This window comes from Chelmon rostratus, chromosome 9 (assembly GCF_017976325.1).
Source record: "Chelmon rostratus isolate fCheRos1 chromosome 9, fCheRos1.pri, whole genome shotgun sequence".
NCBI lineage: Eukaryota > Metazoa > Chordata > Actinopteri > Chaetodontiformes > Chaetodontidae > Chelmon > Chelmon rostratus.
In genome coordinates, this window is record NC_055666.1 from 23,686,636 (window position 1) to 23,707,884 (window position 21,249).

The window sequence follows — 21,249 nt, forward strand, 5'->3', positions numbered from 1 at the left end:
CACAACCAAAATAATAGCATTCAAGCATGCATCTGTTTGACACATTTGTTTATTAATAAATGAAAGGAAATAAATATAAAAATCCACCACCACAACTACTGATACTACAAGAAATAGTCATAATGCTATTAATAACAATGATACCAAAGTTATCTTCAGCTGCTGTAGAAAGTAGAAGAAACAGTGAATTATAAAGCTGTTGGACCTCAGCTTGTAATTCAGAGTAGTAGAAGCCTCAGGCAGGGCTCTCCCAAAGTCCAGGCTTAAGAAAAGTAAAGGGTGTTACCAGGCTTTGGTTTTACATCGACCTGTATGGGAGGCTTAGGCCAGCAGCCAGGATCCTTTTTGAGATCACCCGAGTAATAGAATCTTTTTGATATGCTTTTAATTCATTTTTTGTAGCTATTAGCCGTTTGTACTTATCCTTCATGTTGTGATGTCTTTTTATGACTCTGTCATAATTTGTTTTTGTATTTGACTGTTTTACGGCCCATACTTGATTGCTGAAGCCCTTTGTAAACCCTAACAGTGATTTAAATAAAGCTCATAAAATTCACTTTAATGAAAAGGAACAAGCAAGCCAATCTACAATAAAGGGAATACTTGCCCTGCACTGCTGACTTCATGCTGTATATCAAAAAACAATGTTCTTTTTTATCTTGTCTCATAGAAAAGCCTGCATGGCCACAATATCTTTGTCTTATCAGAATGAATCAGTATTGAATTTATGTAAAAAAAAAATGCAGTAGCACAAGAGCAACAACCTGGATAAAGGAAATTCACTGGGTTATTAAATAAGAGTTTCATTCAAAACCAAAACAACTCATAGTTGTTGTAGAGGACAGAGGGGATAGCTGAAATGACACACTTTTACAGACTGCATGTTCTGTATTTTTAAAGACTTCAAAAACTAAAAATAGTTCTTAAAAAAACCATAGTGTTCATGTTGGTATAACTGTTGTCATCTTTTTGTTGTTCAACAGGAAAGTGACAGTTTGTGGTGGGATGCCTTTGCTACAGAGTTTTTTGAGGAGGACGCCACTCTCACACTCTCCTTCTGCCTCGAAGATGGACCAAAGAGATACAGTAAGAGTCCCATAATATTTCTGAAAACCACCAATAATCAATTAATTACATTTTCAATTTGTGAATAATTGAATTAAAGAAAAGTCCATTAGCTCAGTTGAAACCTATTATTCTTTATGTGAGTTTAAATATGATACATCAGCAGAACATCTTTTCTTTTTTCTTTTTATTTTAAAAATGACAAAACTCACACCTCACACCATTGCTTACTGATGGTATATTTATTTATGACTTTTAAGTCTACACATCCTTCATGAAAGGTAATGAAATGGGTGGAGTCGGGTGGGTGTTATTTGGTATGTCCACTTTTCTTCAGTGTGCTTTGTCTTCTTCTGTTACGTTATTGATTTCCTACATTTCCCCAAATTCTTTTAAACACCTCTAAGAAAAAAAATGTTGAACCTGAAAAGAAAAGAAAAGGAAAGATCTATAGGACTGAGTCAAGCATTTCTGCACTGTGCTTCTCCTAACAATAGTTTTTCCTCTGTTTGTGATTGCTGCACATAACGTAACTTCTGTTACCTCTCATTGAAAATTTCATCTCAGGCCTGTACTGTGGCCTGTGCTTTTCAGATAAAGATGTAAATGTAAACCACAATCTTGAAAATAGGCCGATTATTGGGTATATCTGTATTGAGACACTTCACAAATGTCTACTTTTGTACAAGATCACAATGCCGGTGCTTTATGACAGTTTGCTGCTATCTAGGCACTTTTTTACCAAGAGGACAGCTGAACAACCTGATACATTATTATTACTGTTCTGGAAATATTTTATTTCCAATAGAGTTGAGGCGTTGGAGGAGTCGTGTTGGGTTTCCAGGCTTATATATGTAAAAGTAATGTTTATTATTTGCATAGGCATTAAGGGTGCGAAAAAATTGATTCACTCAAGTATTGTGACTCTTTTTTAAAATTCTGAAGCGATGCTTTGATTTCTGAATCAATGATATACAAACTGACAAGCGCTTGCTCCATTAGCTTGATGCTAAAACATGATGTATGTTGTCTGTCTGTAAAAGAAATTACTGTACATTGTCAGTAACACACTGAAAATTAGCATTGCAATGGTGATGATCTTAAACGATCCATTTACTAGTGTGCTCATACTTAACAGCAAATATTTCGTATGCTCTGTGGAAACGAATTAATAGCTCCTCACTTCACATCGATAACTGCTACTTTGCAGCTGAAACGCTACACTCTGACCAGCTACAGCAACCTGAAAGGGTAAAAACTCAATTTCAAAATACCCAATGCTTTTAAAAATACAGTACCACAAATACCACTCAGTGGGACTTTGTTTGTCAGGAGAGGGCAGCGCAGATTGTATAGTGTGTAGAGTCCCGGGTTTGGAAAAAAAAAGTTGTCAAGTCCACTTTCATATGTGAAGGAGGTTTGTTTAAAGCCTCACGTTTGTGCTTTGTGCAGTTTTCTATTCATCTAGGCTTAACATCTTATTTATTATTTTCGAATGGAACAAGCTTGATGAGCTGGAACAGCTAAATGTAACAGTTTACTTCAAAAATAATTTTATTTTTTCAATGTTTTTATGTGAAAATATGCCGTTTTGTTTCCAACTACAACAACAACAAATAATATGCTACAGCTCAGATTTGCGTATCTGCCTGCTTCCTCTCCATAGCAACAGTGGCTGAGGCTCATTGGTGCTGTAGTTTTTAGCAGGGATGGCATTTCAAGCAAAAGATTAGTATTTGATTTTCACTAGGAACTATTCCACCACTCTTTGAAGATTCAGTTCTTTATAATTTAATGATTATTTGAAAATTAAAAAATCATGACCCATTCCTACTATTGAGAGGCAACTACTATACTAAACTAATGGAATAAAACATAATTCCTTAGAAACAACATTTAAATAATTGATACTGATGGCCAGAACAAAAGACTATAGTATCCTCAGATTATTAGACTAGTATCGCTATGTGCATTGAATATGAAGCTGGAGATAGGAGGCAGTTAACTTAGCTAAGTATAAAGAGGGGAAACCGCTAGCCTACCTCTGTGCAAAGTTAAAAAACTATGCCTACCAATATCTCTCCAACACACTATTTAACACGTATGTTGTTTGTTTAAACCAAAACAGAAATTTTAAAACAACATTATGAGTTTTTTGGGGGAGTTATTAGCTGTAACAGTTTTTTGGCGAACAACATTGGCTTCATGGAAACTTGGCATCTCAGTGAGGTTGCCAGGCAACCGGTGGTGACACTGCAAAGAAGAAATGGGCAGTTAAATCTGTTTCACCACGTAACTCCCTCCAAATCCACAAATGTGTAACTGATAAGCTTCAGAGGTGTTTCCCCAAGCTTTCTCCTGTCTTTCCAGTCAATTTCAACCACCTGCAACTGCAAAGTCCAAACTGCCTCCCTATTCGGATCATCCCTATTTGGAAGTGTATGTCAAAAACGACCTATTTCTATAAGTTAAATTTCCTGGTAGGAAATTCTCATAGGCTCCTGTTGGTTTTATGTAAAGGATGCAAAGGCCTGAATTTCATGAAATGTTCTCAACATGTGATTGTGTACAAAGAACTCAAGTTAGAAACACTAAGACTGCAGCTAGAGTATGTGGTCTTCGGCAGCAAATGACAGAGAGCAGAGAGGCTGTTATTGAGTTTGTGATATTGTCCCCTTCATCTCATCTGCATAGGTTCATGTTTTGATATCTGAAACATATTGAATATCACACAGACATAGATAAGGACGTGGTGCTCTGAAATGAGCAGATGTGTGTAGTGTCTGCTGTATCTGTGTGTGTGTTTGTGTGTGTGTGTGTGTGTGTGTGTGTGTGTATAAGTATGTCTGTGATTCAACTCAGTCATGGAGGAGGAAGAGAGACAGTGAGAGAGAGAGGAGAGAGGGAGCGGAGGATTGTTGTGAGCTGGGCCCTGGTTTGCTTTTCAAATGTAAAAATAAAAATCCCCAGTGGTGTAGAGACGGTAACCCTGTTCCCCCGGGAACGGGAGGCTTAACACCATGGCGATGATGACTCACCGTCACTCGTGAGTGTTCCTCGATTCACATTCAGGTGTGCAACGCTACACACATGCACAAACACACACAAACACCAGGGAAAAATCCATCACCCTCATGTACCCAGCTACAGATTTGAGTCAAAAGAAAAACTAAGAATGACACCTTCTGAAAGTGATGATGTTGTCTGTCTAGGCTTTTCATTGGCAGCATTATATATAGAAAACAACAGGACAATGAATCATACAACGAAGGCTTGTCATTGTCGTTCTCATCGTCTCAATTTTTGCTTCAGTTACTGAACAAGTTAGAATGATTCAGCAGGTAGGAGGATTTCAGTGTCTTGTTTCAGGTTATGTTAGCATATTTGGGGAGAATGACGTATGGGTTTACTTTCCATAAACTATCATAACATAGACTCATCATCCAGTGTCCACTGCAGATTTCAGACTTGTGCTACATGCTAACACATTTTAGCGTTTCTTAGCTCACAGTTTTCCAAAGCCCAACCTGAGGTCTTCATATTGTTTATTTGTTTGTTTTGTTTGTCCAGTCCAAAATCCAAAGTTAATATAACTTATATAACTGCATATCATCAAAAGATATTTAACCTTATACCTGTTTCATTTTTCACATTTGTTTCAGCGTTGGTTTGGGTTTGAGACATTTGAAAGTTAAGTCTGAGTGTAAATATGATACTAAATATATCCACCATAAACTGCAAGGATTTCTTTTTACTGTGACTATATGACGATAACATAGTGGTGACAAAATGAATAATTATGTAGACATTAATATACTAATATGTGGCTTGGCATGTATTATATGTTAGACAGTTGCAGTATTTGGATGAGAATATGTTGTGTTTTTTTTTTTTTCGGGGAACAAAAACGTCTATCTTTATTCCTTTAAGCTTTTTTTCTTCACCTTTTCTATTATACAGAATCATTCTTGTGGTGCAGGAATTTCTGTCCTGGCTGTTATCAGGGGGCTTTGCCTCCTGCATCCTTTGTTTTTTGATTTTACTGTTGGCAGAAATTTAAGCTCACTCTGCTGTTGCTCTTAGTGTTCATCACTCTGTGCAAGAGCATCAGCTAACTGCCTAACATACAAAATGTAAATGTGACCGCCACTGGCCTTACTCTGAAATAATTTTTGCTTGCAGCCCTATGAAAAGCACAGATATATGTAGTTATCGTCACGCAGGTCAGTGCAGCACTGACCAGCGGAGATGCGAGGGTGTAGGAGGTGGAGAGTGGTTACTAGCGTTTAAAAGGGCCAACCATACATGTTGGAAGAGTTACAACAAAAGGTCGTAACATTTTTCAGTGGAACAAAGTATTTCAAGGCAGTTATACTGAGTAGGACAACATATTTAAAAAGAAGTTCTCAGTATGCAGCAGTATGGATTCTGGATGTGAATCCTAAGGCTGAAGTGGTGGAGTGTGCTTATTATTTTAAATCTTTATTTTTGCTCAACAGTATCACACAAGATTTGTTATGGCATTTCTAAACTGTAGAGAGAACATTTGTATCTTTCAAGATCAAACATACTCAACAAATGAGAAGGGCAAGTCTTTATATATGTGTATTATTATACAACTGCAGCATGTAAAACACATATGGTTATATTTAAGTTTATTTTTGTTAAAATGTTTACTTAATATTCCATTTAAAACAATCATAATTGACCTATTATTCCACTGTGACACTTTCTGTATAATATATAGAGGAATAAGTGTAAGAAATCCAATCCTTGTTGAAATTGAATTATGTTTTTTGAGTCATACAATAGCTTATACGATAATTACAAGGAAACAATCATTTCACTCCAGTCTGAGGTGCTCTAATTTCATAACATTCAGCAGAGGAAAAATTAGAAAAGCCAATTTAACTAATCTGTTTTTTTTATTGCACAGACCTGTGTTAAGGTGTTTTGTAACTTGTCTCCAGCTGGTGTTCATTGTGGCTTCTCAGAGGAAATGCATCATATTGGAAATGCTTGTGTGATAATTGTTGGAGGATGAACACTAATGCATTCGCATCCTCCATGAGCACTCTTTAACTCTGTTGCTGTTTTCTAACCTGCAATTCTTTTGTCAGAAATCAATTCTGACAGCTTTACCAGGGCAGATTCTGTCAATAGACAGAAAATGTATTATCAGCTTTGTCAATTTTGATAATCGATAAATCATTATCGTCATTTATCAAGCAAAAACGCAAAACATTCGCTTTATCCTGCTTCTCAAAATGTGAGGATGTGCTGTTTTTCTATTTCATACATTTAGATATTTAGTCTTTTGGGTAATGGACTCCTAGCAGGACTAAACAAATTATTTGAAGACGTCACCTCAAGATCAGTGATATTGGGTATTTTCACTATTACCTGACTGAATAATTAACAGAACCAAACACAACGCATCATGGTTTTAGTTAAACAGATATGTTGAGTCTGCCGCTACTCATAAAAATTAGGCATTCAGTCTTGAGAGAAGGTCATGTGTGCATCCCCACTACAGTGTATTTTTCTTGTGATTGTGTGATTCAATCCAGCAACTTTATGGCGAGAGTCTCTCTAACCCTTATCAGTCTTGGTATGGTATGGTAAATCCACGTTAACTGCTTTTTCAGTTTTATTTTGTTGTGAACTCAGTACCTTTGGCATTAGACAACAAACATGTTCAAGATGCCACCTTTGATTTTGGAAACTGTTATGGACAGTGTTCATTGCTTTCTGACATTTGATCTGAATGAAAATAATCAACAAATCAAAATGATAATTAGTTGCTGCCCTAATCTCAAATGTAGGGTATTTTCATTGGCTGCTGTGGTTAGAATATCTCCAAATTAAAAAGACAATTTTGCTGTTCTTCCAGCCAACGATAGACCGAGATAGAAAACCTTCAAATGACAGTGTGGTGTAAGGGCAGAGATATGACAGTCTTAAGAGGCAGAGCATGTGACTGCTGTATGAATAATTTCCCACCCTGTGTCACTAATGAAAAGCAAACTTCGCCAGATCGTCTGTTGGGTCTAATTGTAATCTACATGTATCAGTAACAATAACCATGTCAGAAGACGACATAAGCAGCTTATCCAGACAGATTGCATTATTTCTTGCCTCGCCTTGTTGTTGCAAAGATCTGAAGAGCACTAAATGTGAGCAGTGAGGATTTGTAGTCTCCAATATGTCATAATATTTTATAGCATCTTTGGAAATAAAACTTATTAAAGCCTTGAATTGCTATGACAGTATATTGCTTTGATAAATGTTTATATTTTTAATATGTACTTGTTCGTATCCCATTTAATCTTCGGAGGGAGAGCGTTTGGGTACATTTTTGTGTACCCCTGTATGTGTGTAAAACAATTCTCCATCGTTGTAGGCCAATTATTGTTTTCTACACCAAATATTCAGGAACTCTATCTAATTATACCCCCAATTGCCATGGCCTTATCATTCGCCCCAGTACCTTGTGTGGCTCTGCAATCTTTGAGGCATCTGATGAAAGCTGCACTCCATGATGCAATCAAAGAGCAAGGCTCATTTTAGATGTAGTTCAAACAAGAGAGGGAAAACTCTGCGTGTTTAGTGGGCTGATTCAGGGCAAACTGCGAAAGTGATTCACAACACATTTACAATTCATCTAGTTATTCTTGCATTGCACCACGCAATAATTGCAGCGATAAAATGACCACCGCTAATAATCTTTAAGCAAGCATGAGGACATAATGAGGAGGAAGAAAACACAGGGAAACAGCTTTAATACGAGTGAAGGGATGAAGCAACCTGCCTCTCCATGATGGAAGATTAACAAGGAACACACTTGGTGCTATGAATTAAAACTGAGAAGTTTTTAATCAGTGTTCACATTTTGTCCAGTTGGAAATGTGATGATGTTAACATCAACCTTACACATACCAACCACGTACTAATAAGCAGTTTTAGCAAGTCATAATTTGGTGTGATTGTATCTAAAAATAGCCTTGGTGTACATACAGTAAAACATGACTTCTTCTGCACATTTTAGTCACATATGACATTTTGAATTGTCAGTTTATTTTATGCTTCAGTCTTATATTTAGCAAAAGAAGTAATGTGCAGTTTTTCATCAGGGTTATGCTCTGCAGTAATGACCAGGCCCCTGTACTTTGTCCCATTTATAAAACTTCTGAAAGGCATTAATCATTTTACACAGCTTATTGATTCAAATGGTTTTATTCCAAACAAAAGGAATTTGTATGCTGCAAACATAACACTTAGAAAAGTATTTATCGTCCAACTACACTGTCGCAGACCTGAAACTAACATGATGAGATCTAAACAAACCTGGTATGGCTGCTGTTAGCCCTCAACTAGATAGTGAAAATATTATGTTCTATGTTCTGTCTGAATTTTTGCTCTGTTTTGACCAACTCCTGAGAAAATATGTGGATCTTTTCCACTTTGTTCACCAGGAAGTTGCCAAGTGTGTTTGTCTGCGATAAGGTGTTAGGCAGATCAAATTCAGTGGGATTATTAGAGTTTGTTCAGTGAAAGCAGCTAAACGAACTGCATAAACCATACAGTAAATGTGCCATAGAATGAAAATGGTACACTAAAAAAGGCTAACAAGCTGCATAAAGCTGAAGGGTTGCTGCGAGATTCATCAGTAGAAGTGACCTTTCACATGACTTGTAGTAATTTGACTTCATATTAATTGGAAAAAAAAGGTTTAACAGATTTGTTTAGGTCCCTTGAAATAGGATCATAACACCACAAAGCCATGTGGTCATTGGTCAATCATAAATGTACCCTCGGCATAACACAGCCATGTAATAAGTTTTTCCATCTGTAGCCCATTCCTGCAGTCATCATAACGTTATTTGTTTTCCAGTGTGTCCTTTCTATATGATTGTATGATGATGTTAATGGCCGATCAGAGTCAAGACCTCTTCACTAACGAAGATGCAGCGAGGTTTACCACTTTGTAAAACACTGGATTGTCTAAAGAATATTACTACATGAGCTGTTGTTGGGAAGTATAGTTCATTTGCAAATGATTGTATTCTTCTTTTATTTACAATTTATACAGCATCCCAACTTTTTTGGAGTCAGGCTTGAAATCAGAATGATGTTTACAGATGGAGTTAATACCATATCTGTGCAAAAGAACCTGAATGGAGGTCTGAAAGAGAAGGATAAGTCTAGTGCTGTGATCTGACTCCCTTTCTGTTGAATAAAAGATTGACAGCGGAGGGTTTGGGGAAGGGCTTGTCGGAGGGGGCTCGTATTATTGAATTGGGTGGTGGAATGAAGAGAAGGAGAGGTGGAGTCCCAAATGAAGGTATGGGAGTGGTGCAGTGTCGGCCTGCTTTTCTGTTTGTGTGTTCGTGTGTGCATCTATGCCTCCGTGTCTGTATCTTATTGTGAGTGTGTTTTGTCTGTTCGAGTGATGGCAAATGCTTGTGTGTGCATGTGTTAGTGCATGTGTGTTGGTTTGAGAGTGAAAGGGGGATCTCAGTGCTTCTGTGGAGGGGGTTGTTTTGAAAGGAGGAGGGGAGGGGGGGGGTGCGAAGCTGCTTTACAGAGAGATGGATAGGATGGATTGAAGGTGTAGAGCAGTGATTGGCAGGCGGGATGATGCGGCCCTGGCTCAGCTGCAGCGCTGAGATGTAGGATGCTGCTGATTGACAGTCGAGCCGAGCCTGGGAACCACAGCGCTGGATCGGCCACAAAGAGAGAGACAGAGGGAGAGAGGAGAAAAAGAAATTATAGATTTAAACCAAATTATATAGCCTTAACATTTTGCTGTCTCTTCTGTTCCTGGATAGTTCGACACTGCCATCTGTTGTAAACTATGCTTGTGGTGTTTTCGTGATATTTCTGACAGTTGGCAATGTACTAATCAAGTTTCTATGTGTTAAAATGTATTGGGCAAAGAGAGAATGATGAAGAGAGAAATGCAGAGAGTAGGAAAGAGGACTGAATGACAGCTTACCCTTCAGAGAAACAATGAGTCATAAGGAAAACACTGTGAGGGTGTAGAAATCTATTTAATGCATATGATCAGGCAAAATAATGTAAATGGTCTGCAATATCTGAATAATAAACATTTATACAAGGTAGGGCTATTTCATCCTTCACAATAACTTTAGCCTAAGGCTCTAACTGTATGTTGTATTTTTATTATTCATTATTCTTTAACTAATACATATAATTAATGATTATTGTCTGACTGACAATCCCAAAACCGTAAGATGCTCAGTTTACAATGATATAAAGCAGAGAAATTGCTTAATCCTCTCATTTGCGTGGCCAGAACCATTTTTGCTTGATAAATGGCTTTCACAGTTAAGCAATTATCAAAATCGTTGTTGATTATTTTCTGTCAATTTCAATTAACCTACAAACTTTGACAGCACTACTTCATTTTTTAAAATTACAATCATTTAATTGTCAGTGTGTGTAGTAAAATATTTAACCTGTCTTTAAGGATGAGTTCTTCTATGTACGTGGAAAAGTTCAAAAGTGTTTAGAGATGCTGATTGGTGAGGCCATGTACGGTGTTTGACTTCATCCTGGTGATCATGAAGCTGCTTTTAAATGAGTGAATTACTTTTTTCCATGGCTTGCTGATCTATGTTTTGTGTCTCCAACCCTGTGTTATTCAACTTTGTGGTCTGGCCTTGGATACAGACGGTTTCCAAATCACAGTCGAGCAGTAAATACCAGCTTTGTGAAGCTCACAGCACACAGGTTTTGATGAGGCTGTGTCTGAGGTGCTCATTTTATTCTGTGGTAACACAAAACAGTCTTTGTGTGTCTCCATCAGTAAGTTTTTACCAGAGGTCTACACAGTCCATACAGTCTGACCATTACCGCTGGCTCCCGCAGATCCACGATCCCCCTCCTGTCTGAACACCCGCTTGCAACAATGCTTTCTTCTGAAATCCTGTCTGCCCCATCCTGCAGGGAAAATAAGACGCATTTAGCCGTTATAGATTTTTCTAAATCTAAAGAAATGCTATCACAGCTACTCAACTGTTTAATGAGCTACCTTAGCAGATGTGAACTGAAAATAAGCCTTAATATATGGTTAAAAACTGCTCCAGCTGGAGAGATTAAGAAATAAAAGTGGATAAAAAAAGTTATGCAGCATTTCCCTGCTTCTCTAATACCTGATATGGTTTTTCATAGAAACCAATACAGACAAGATGTTGGAAGGTCCGAAGTCAGGAGTGTCACAGCTTTTATTGACAGACCTTATCTGAATAAGAGATGACAAATTAATTTGATGGAATTGATGTTTAGAGAAAATGTACAGTAAGTGACCAAGTACAGATATATCTAGAAAGAGGGAAAAACTAAACGGAACCTGAAACTTTGGTAGTGTAATCCCAAGTGCATCCGTAATGTTAACAATGATACACTTTGATTACATCAAAGTTAAGCGACCATTCCAACTTTGATTGGGTTTACTGTAAGGCAGTGCATTTACATGTAGAGTTAAAACTAATACAACTACGCTCTCCTATTCTCATGTGTCTCCATGTGCTCATCCCCTGATGATGATGCTGACTGCCTGCTCCACATGTGTTATAGTAAAAATATCCTGCAACCACAACTCTGGATTTGGGTTCAGTAGGACATATGAGATCCCAATCCTGTTGCAGCCCTCTATTTTGACTAAAGAACACTATTCTACACTAACTAAAGTAGTTCATTTTTTTGGTGTTTATTTAAAGTTCAGATTCATTGTTTTGAATTATTATTAAAGGAATCAATTTCTAAGTCTAACTAAGGTGGTTTTGGTGTTATATACACTTTCTAACTACAATGTATGCTCAATGGCAATTAAGACACAAGTTTGGCCTGTTGATTGTTTGGTCAGTGCCAGAAAAAAAGAGCTTAACTATTTCTGACTTTTTCACCCAGCGATAAGCCTGTTATTGTTGCCTCTCTGCAACTGACCTCCTCTCCTCTCTGTGTGTGGTTTGTGGAGCCAATCAGACTGAATGCCACATGTCTGAGTTGGAGTTAAGAAGGATGAACATGGTGGTTTCTACTTCACGTTATCAAGAAGAAAGCAGAAAAGGATGTTTCTTTCACCATAGAAGCTGGATTTCTATGGTTAAAATGATTAATCGATTTCTTGCCGTGTCTCGCAATTTCTGAGTGAGGCCAGCTCATTTTAGAGGGACCAACAATTATCAGAAGCAGTCGCTCAATTCCCATGACAAGAGGCAGAAGCAACTTGTCTGTATGTAGCTGTCAACTCCCTATCAGGTCCAATCAATGTATTGGCACAGCATAAGAAAAGAGACATGTTCCTCATGTGTTTTCCCCATTTGGTTTATGTTTTCTTTCCTCGATTTTTCCTTGTTACTGCTTGTAACATTTGGAAAAACTATTAAAATAGATTAAAATGAGGGCTTAACCATAAAAACATGGACTGGAGTTTGGAGTTTCATAAAAATGTCTCAATCATATGTTTTAAGTGCATTCGTCATCAATAATTAAATGTATTTTGTTGTTTAATTTGCTGCAGTATATTAAACATTTTATGATAATGAATATTTTAAATGACTCACTTCCATTTGTGCATGCAGAGTTTATGAAAACATACTGGCGGCAAATACAGCTCTGACTCCCTGTGTTAAGTGGAAAATAATTTGTGAATATTAGACCATGATATACTGTTTTTTTAGCCTTAAATTACGGGTTAAACTGAAAAACAGATGCAATTAAAATTTGTAGGAATCACCATCAAAGTGAACTCAGAGTGAGCAAGCCGCAAAGACTGAATGTTATTTTATGTTGTGATATTATTATTCTCTTCTATTAATCAACCTTTAGCAGTCCTGCCAATCAATAATAGAGGCTGGAATTGATGTGAATCCAGTTTGGATTTCTGTTATTCTCCAGACGATTGTATAATGCAGTATGTGCGAATCTGTGGGTGTAAGCACAGTGTGCATTTTATCTGAGAGTCTGATGAAAATATACAGCTGCAGACATGAGCAGTGGTTTTGTTGGACTGTTTGACCAGAGAAGAAAGAGATAGGCCTGTTAAAGACATAATGGGGTTCTTCTGAGGCTGCTGGGAATCGTAGCCCTTCGTTCTAAAACAATATCCAATATCTAAAATAATTGACACCTACTCTTGCACAAAAAGCCTGCTGGCATGAAAGTAAAGCACATTAGGAGATACCTGCAATTCATTTTTAACAAAACAAAACAGAGGACTCTTTCCTTAAAATTATTATTGTGTGCCATTAGTATTTTCCTTGCATGCCATTACTTCACTTGCACCAAATCAGTTTTGTTTATTGAGTGCTTTCAACAAACTACAGACGACAGAGGACGTGAAGGAAAATAAAACAATAAAAGAACACACTTCAGAGTTTTTAAGCAACAGCACCCAAGTTTGTTTGTATATGTGTGAAATAAAGTGAAGGAATAAGAATACTACTCTGATTTTGGAAAACAAGATGTTAATTTTCTCCAGTTCTACATTTATCTGAAAGAGACTTGAACCCAACCTAGTTTCTCTAGCAATAGCATCGGAGAGGTCCTTTCCTTATTGGAATTATGGGCATGATAGTGGAGCAGTGAGCTATGACTTTTAGCTGCTGGCAGGAGGACCCATAATTTACCATAAAAAATGTCCTATTAAGTATTCTGGACTTCTTTTATAACAACACATGACTAATAGCTAAAACTTTTCTTTACAATAAGTTCAGAGTTAAGAATTTCAGGCACATTAGAAAAAAGTCTTGAATGCTTTTTTAAAATATTTTTTGTAAGTAGATTGCATCTAAAGACGTATAACTTGATTCTGATTGTAGTGTATAGTGGAAACAAATGGGATATTATAAATTACTGTAGAATGCTATGTGGATTAAGAAAATACTGTTATCTTGATGGGTGCATCTCATCCGTATGTTATATTTCCTATTATTCCTGAAGTGTAACTATATTGAGATGTGGAATTAATTCACTTAAAAGAGAATGTCCTGTGTAGGAAGTAAAGTGAAAATATAAACACACATCTTGAATGGATTTTATTATTATTGTACATACTAAGTGGCCTATTTTAAGAACTTAAGAACTTAAGAACTTTAAGAACTTGTCAGTGCTCTGGTAGTCAAACTATGTAGTGGTGACATCTTCTAAATTACCTCAAATCCAGTTCTTATTACTTAGTGGATGACTACACTGCTACCATCAAGGATAAATCAGAGTCTTAGATATGGTGAGGTGGGCCTGTCAGTTGAGGGAACCCAAAATAACTCCTCTAAACCAGGACTCCTACATCATCGTATTGTATGGCATCGTTTTTAGTTATATTATGGTCTGTATATAGGCTATGTGGAGAGTGGTCAGCAGGGTTGGTTTCCAGGTGGCGGGGATCTGGGTGGGAACCATTGAATGTAGCTAACAGGAAGGGGGAACAGCTATCGGAGGGCACCAGCTGTCCGTGAGGATGGGCAGGTCCCCTGGCTTCCTGTTTCTCAACACTCTGTGCGCCCTGGAGCAAAACAAAACCAGCTTCCCCTTCCAGTTTGAGAAACAATAGATGGCGCAAACAGCCCTCCTCTGCTTCCATCCTCTTCTCCCTCTATTCCTCCTTCCTCACCTTCTTCTCCATGTTTATCTCTCCTTCCTCCTCCTCCTCTTTCTCACTCCTTCTCTTCTTGCTCCCCGTTCTTTTCTCAACTCATCTTCTTTTTCCTCCTGTGCTTCCTCCGTGAATTATTCTTTCTTTGTATCCTCCTCATTCCTTTCTTCCTTGCTTCTTCTTTGTCTCCTCTTCACACTCCTATCTTTCTCTTCTCTTCTGCCTTTCCCTTAACCTTCTTCTCTCCTTTCTTATTTTCCTCTATATTTTTACACGTACAGTCTGTGTATTGTACATGTGTTACATGGCATTTAGATGGTAAAAACAGTGAGAATCTCTTTATTGACAGTTTTTAGAAACAGCAAAACTGATAATGTTTTGTTTGTTCAAATAGGTTTGACAAACATTGTGTGTACATGGTGGAGAGGATGGAACAAATAGTGAGATTTTTAATTTGTTTAGACATATTTTGTACATACAAAACACACAGCAGTCCAAATTCTGTATGACACAAAGTGATTTTCTTTTAGGAGGGAAGGAATGAAATTCTGTTCCCTGTAAAGAGGAAAAAAATACTGCAGTTTGGAAATTGCAGTGGTCACTAAGACTGTTTGAATTTAGTTTATAAATCATTCTGAACCTACATTTTGTAATAAATGAAATAAACATGAAATTACATTTAGAGCATCCCGGGAAAGTCTTCCCATGAGGTCTCTTACCCGACACATCTGCGATTTGTTTTGCTGAAATGGAATTTGTGAATGTTTGCTACAAGTCATGATGACAAACATGCAGTTCATGAAAAAATGACGAGTGAAGTGCAACATGAGCTTTTAACAGTAGAACATTCCAGAAAGGTCAACAAGATGGGCTCTGAGAGAGAGAGGGGGAAGTTTTATCAATAATGAATAGCATTTTCATCCAGACACTGCAGAGTAAAAGAAGAATTCCACCTGGAAAACGTGCAGTGTATGTATACCACACACACACACACACGCTGGCATGCGCGCACACACTCAAATACGAACACACAGTAAAAGCGAGAGTAAGCTCACGCTGATACACAGCACACAAAAACAGTGAGGCGGTGAAAGAGTGCTCATAAGCATACACATGCAGCTGCAAACACACACAAAATCACAGAACGAGGGCACACCTGCTCTCAAATACAAAGGCAGTAAAAAAAAAAAAAAGTAGAAAAAGTGTTGGCATATGTACAAAAACACACAGAGTGCACACATACACATCCACTGATGTGCACGTTCACAGTGTAAAGTTATTGACACATAGAGAAATCCATATTTATATATAATACAGTGTGGTGGAGACCCATCAGTCTCCATAGTCCAAGAAAGGGCCTGCACTGCTTTACTTAAGGTATTAAATGTTTATGTGGCGCTTTTTCATCCCTCAATAACTCTTCTTTCAACACACATGCACACACACTCACAATGGCAGAAACCGCTTCTCAAATCAGACGAGAAATTCACAAGTCAAATTGATATGAAAAATGACTTTTTCATCTTGTTGGCTCACTCTTTTGTATATTTCTAAATGGCATAAGAATTATATGATTTTTAACTTGTAGTACATATTTTGCACTACAGGTGTATTTCAGTGAGGACCTCACCTTATGCTCTCACTAAAAATACTGTAACAATGAATTGCATTCTTACGTGAATAATGGAGCTGATGTTGCACAGCAAGTAGAGTGAGTTGTTCACTAATTGCAGGGTTGGAGGTTCGATCACTGCGCCCCCCGTCAACATGTCGAAGTGTCCTTCAGCAAGACGCCGAACACAGAATTGCCCTTGATGATTAGACTGGCGTCTTGCATGGTAGCTCGCCGCAGTGTGTGAGAGTGTATGAGAATGAGAAGCACATTCTAAATAGCTTGCCAGTGCACTTTACATCTTTGTGACCCTTTGAAATGAGGCAATGTCTACTTATTCTTCCCCTCATCACAAGAAGGGGCTTTTCACGTTGTGTTCTTAAAGGCCCCCCTCACCTTAAACAAGTGCTTTAGTTACCTAAAATCAGGCATTAGTTGGCACAGGCAGATATTATTGAGAAACCAAATGCAAGGTTTTGTTGCTGAACATCTCATGTATGTATGTATGTCTGGTCAATTGCAGTGATGGAAAATATAATACAGTCTGTATTACGTCCTATCTTTTTTGATACAAAATGAGCATTTTGTTTGTTTGTTTGTTTGTTTTGTTAGGAAAAATGTTTGCTTTGAAAGTCACCCGTGTGGCAACGTGTTACTGCTTTAATTTTTCAAGACTGTTGTTGCGTCGCAGTGGGTGGAATTGATTAATTTTAAAACCTACTAAACCAGTGGCTCCTAAAGATTCTCCCCCACCGCAATAACCATAACTCACCCCTCCCTCTCCCAGGTGAGCTGCTGAGAGCCTAGCAGGTATCGCAGCCTCTTTTAGATCAGAGCTCGATTATCAGAGGCCAAACAGCGCAAAGCGATGCTCATTACCATTGATTCTTGCTCACCAGGAGTCTGAGTCACTCTCAGACTGTGTGTGTATGTGTTTGTGTGTTTATTTGTGTGAGCTGTTAATTCACTCTATGAGGAGCCCGTGATCAAGTGTTTGGCGTCTGGTTGAGCACTCAACGTCATGCGTTGTTGGATGATGTTCCACTGTCGTCCTTCACAGTGTGTCACTGGAGTTTGACGTAACTTAAGGGGGGAAATGATGCCCCTCACCGCAGAGTTCTGGCATTTTTTCAGTGTTACACTATTTGGTCCGCTATTTGTGGTGTATGTGGTGATGGGGGGGTGTCTTTGTCTCTTCCTCCTGCGTGTTGTGTCCTCCCTGCGGAGCTGCGCCCGGGGGGTCGGTGCGGCTGGGGGGGGTGGTGGGGTGGCCCCTGTTGAATTATGGATGGGGGTGAAGAGGGGATGAGGGCTGGCCTCGGGGGGACATACCCTCCTCCCTCCCCAACACTTCCGACTCCCCCCCACCCTTCCCCCATCCTCTCTTTTTCCTCCTGCTTCCCTCCCTGCCCAAACAGTCGCCATCCACGCGTGGCGTGAGGTTGGATGAGGGTGACTGGAGATGTGTCTCTCTCCCTCTCTGTCTTTATGCTTTGCTGTTTTTCTTTCTCTCTTGTTACACTTTTGTCCTTATCTCTCTCTTCCTCTCCCTCACCATTTCTGCTGGGAAAGTCAAAATGATAGAGGTCCGTTCAGCCGAAACTGGTCTGCAGATGTTGAGAAAACGAGACAAAGACATAGAGTATCTTGATTTTTTGCTCTGTAAATTACCAGCAGTATGCGGCTGGTGTAGAAAGCCCTTCTCTTGGCTTCGGTTTGGCAATTCCTCACAAAACCTGGAATGTGTACTATGAGGTTTGGTCAATAGATAATGTACAGTATAGTTTATGTGTATTAATAAAATATTTTTGTTAAGTTTTTAAACTCAACTGTTCAAAATAATCAGGTCTCTTTATGCCTGTTTCATCATATAATCTTATCTAATCTATGTTTTGTTAAATTATAGTACAGTTTTGAAGAGCTGTGAAAGACATAGGGTCCATCTTGCACATGGTGACTGTGGCACTGAAGTCACATAATGCTGTATGTGACATTTTGCGGTATTATGCACAGACTGTTTACTGTTTACTTTTTTCCCCAGCAATGTACTCAACATTACCCTTTTTGGCTGTTGTAGGTGTAAGGAGGAAAGGAAGGCCCACCTTGTTACAGCTGCATGTTTCCTCGTGCAAAAGTCACATGATCTTACTATATTTTTTAGCTCATAAGCTCAAAATGAACAAGCTCTGTTCAACAACAGCATCTCTCTCTCTCTCTCTCTCTATATATATATATATATATATACACACACACACACACACATACACAGAGAGACAGTTGTATGTCAGTTATATTGCTGAATAGAGTAAAGCTAGTGTTTTCTTACTCTTTGCAGTTCTGTCTCTTTTAGGATCTTTGATCCAAACTGACAAATAACAGCCCTGCCTCATGAACATGTCGTTTATGTACTAATTTGCAACAGCAAACATGTTTTGAAATAAATCTAATGCAGCCATAAATATATTTCCCATCAACATGCTAAAACATTTTAATTGGATATTAATGCAAAGTAGCAAAATGTACAGTATCACTCAAATGTCCTGTATCTGAAAAATGTTCACCAAAAACACATTTCGGTTTTCCCTACGCTGTCTGCAACTGAATATGATTATAGTTTTCTAGTTAAGTTTAAACACTCAAAGTACGTACCACCTGTGCTTTCTCTATGACTTTTTGGCTAATTTCAGTCATGATGTCAAATCAAGTTTGAAGATTCAGCACTCAAAATAGTCTTGATCTTTATCAGGCCTTTGTATCGCATGTCTAACAATTTGGACTCAAGAACATGCAAAAAAGAGCATGCTGTTTTTGTCCAAAGCATAAGAAAACCTATGCTAGAGTTTCCTTTTTTTGATTAATTTCCCCATCATATGCAGTAATTTCAGGAACAAAGAGCTTTTTTTTTGTCTTTGGTCAAGCTTTGCTCTACAGTTTTGTTTGTTAAAATGTTGATTATTTTGAACTTGAACCTAAACTCACTGCTGCAGTTTGATAATGCAACACAAAAGCATGTATGCTCCTGATTCTCTTTTCTTCTTACAAACTATATTGAGGCATTGGTATGATTATACCTTTCTTGTCCGTGTTTGAATTCCATGGTTTGAGTGACATGAGTTTGATAACAGGGGACCTCTAAAACTCAGCATCACAGTATTAAATGTGGACCAGTCCTCCTCTTTGCCACCCAGCAGCTTTCCTTTTTGAAATGTAATTTTGAACTACGTGAACACTGGTTTCCTCCATCTGAAATGTAGCAGCGTTTTAATGATGTGCTTTGGCTTGTGCATTTCGACAATTGTGCAAAAGGGGTTTTAATGAAATCTATTATTGTTTTTCGTTGCAGGGGCAGTGGGGGAAGTGTTTACCTCACAAAATAGAATACAGCAGCACCCAAAATGACAGGAAATACAGAGAGAGAGAGAGCGAGAGAGAGAGAGCGAGAGAAAGAGAGAGAGAGATTGAATTAAAGTTTTATGACTGATGAATATTTCATGTTCTGGGCAGTGATTCCCACATTCTGGTGTGTGTTTGAGCGAGTGTGTGCATGCATATGTGTGTGTGTGTGTGTGTACACTTTTGAGTGCGGTCTTTAGTATGTCTATGTGTAAGTGTGCCTCTAGAATATATGCTGGGAGTTTTTAACCCTTTCTCCATTCTTTTGGGACTCTGTATGTACTGTATACAGTACGTTGTGTTGTTGCCAAGCTGACACAGATTTCCGACTTAATGCTCACATGCCATATGAACACTGACAGAGTTGGTGGTTTCAGTAGTCATTCTTGTTCTCCATACTGTCCATGAAGAGATCTCTTTGTAATGCGACCACATTTTAAAACATGGGGGACAAGATCCACAGTTCTTGTTCTTTGAAATAAATCTAAAGTTGAGCCAAAGCTAAAATCATGCTTTAGCAGTCTGAAAGTCTGCATCTTCGTCCTTGCAGGCATGTGTACGTGTATTGTTGGTGTGTGTTTTGTCCCGGCAACAAGTCACTACCAGTACTCTCTCTCTCTCTGTTATGCTTAGCAAGGAAACATTAATTTTGACCAAACAATTGATCAAGAGGATGATCAATAGATAAATTCATTGAAGGGAAAATAATCATAAGTTGCAGCCCTATAATCAGGCCATATAATTCTGTAATTATATGTCCCATAGTCATTGAGGTAAAACTTTTTTATTCACTTTGTGATACAGAGCAGTAGATCTAAACCTTTTTTGCTTAGTGAAAAGCTATTTTCACTTGGGACCCATCATCAAACACTGCATGTGTTCAGCCAGAAAGTGAAACTACTTTCTTGGATTATATTTTGATAGTTTCTTGAAGCTGCAATAGCTAAAAATATCCAGTAATTCGCGAATTAAGTCGAGGCAAGGCAAATTTATTTATATAGCACATTTCATACCTCAAGGCAAACCAAAGTGGTTTACAGAGTGCACAGGCAAAAGCAAAGAAACAAATGATGAACACAATAAACGGAAGCAAGCATAAGCACATAGAATAAAAACAATAAAAGCAAACAAAATTAAGCAACATTTTTGTTTTTTTATCTTATGAAACCTTGTTTGTCCTGACCACTAAGTTGGGTTCTGCTGTCACAGGACAATGATGGGAAGGTTTTCATTATGTCATCACCGAATGGATTGAACTGGATTTACAGTAGAGATCTTTTTGCTAGATGTATGCTTCTGAGAAGGAGAGGATTACTGAGCCTTTCTTCAACTTGCTAATGTCGCCTTCATTGTCAACAATCTTCACCAGCACTGGAACCTGATGGGTGAAACCTCTAGCAGCCAAAGCAGACCAATCACAGTTGTCAGTCTCAACATGGTGTCTTTGTAGTCGCCGAGCCCCGACCTGTAGTTACATTCTTGAGTAGGTGAAAACCCCCTTTTAACTCTGACTGCTTGAACTTTAGTTACAGCCCAGTTGTGGGTTGCATTTATGCAA

General features: G+C 38.2%; 1 protein-coding gene across 4 annotated transcripts in view; it reads left to right on the forward strand.

Annotated features, from left to right (window-relative positions):
• ldb2a (LIM domain binding 2a) overlaps window positions 1-21,249 on the forward strand; it is an 87,211-nt gene that overhangs the window by 20,626 nt on the left and 45,336 nt on the right. For all 4 annotated transcript variants that reach the window (XM_041943946.1, XM_041943948.1, XM_041943949.1 and 1 more), the window contains exon 2: window positions 984-1,086. In XM_041943946.1, coding sequence (XP_041799880.1) covers window positions 984-1,086 — 103 coding nt within the window. The remainder of the gene's footprint in view (window positions 1-983; window positions 1,087-21,249) is intronic.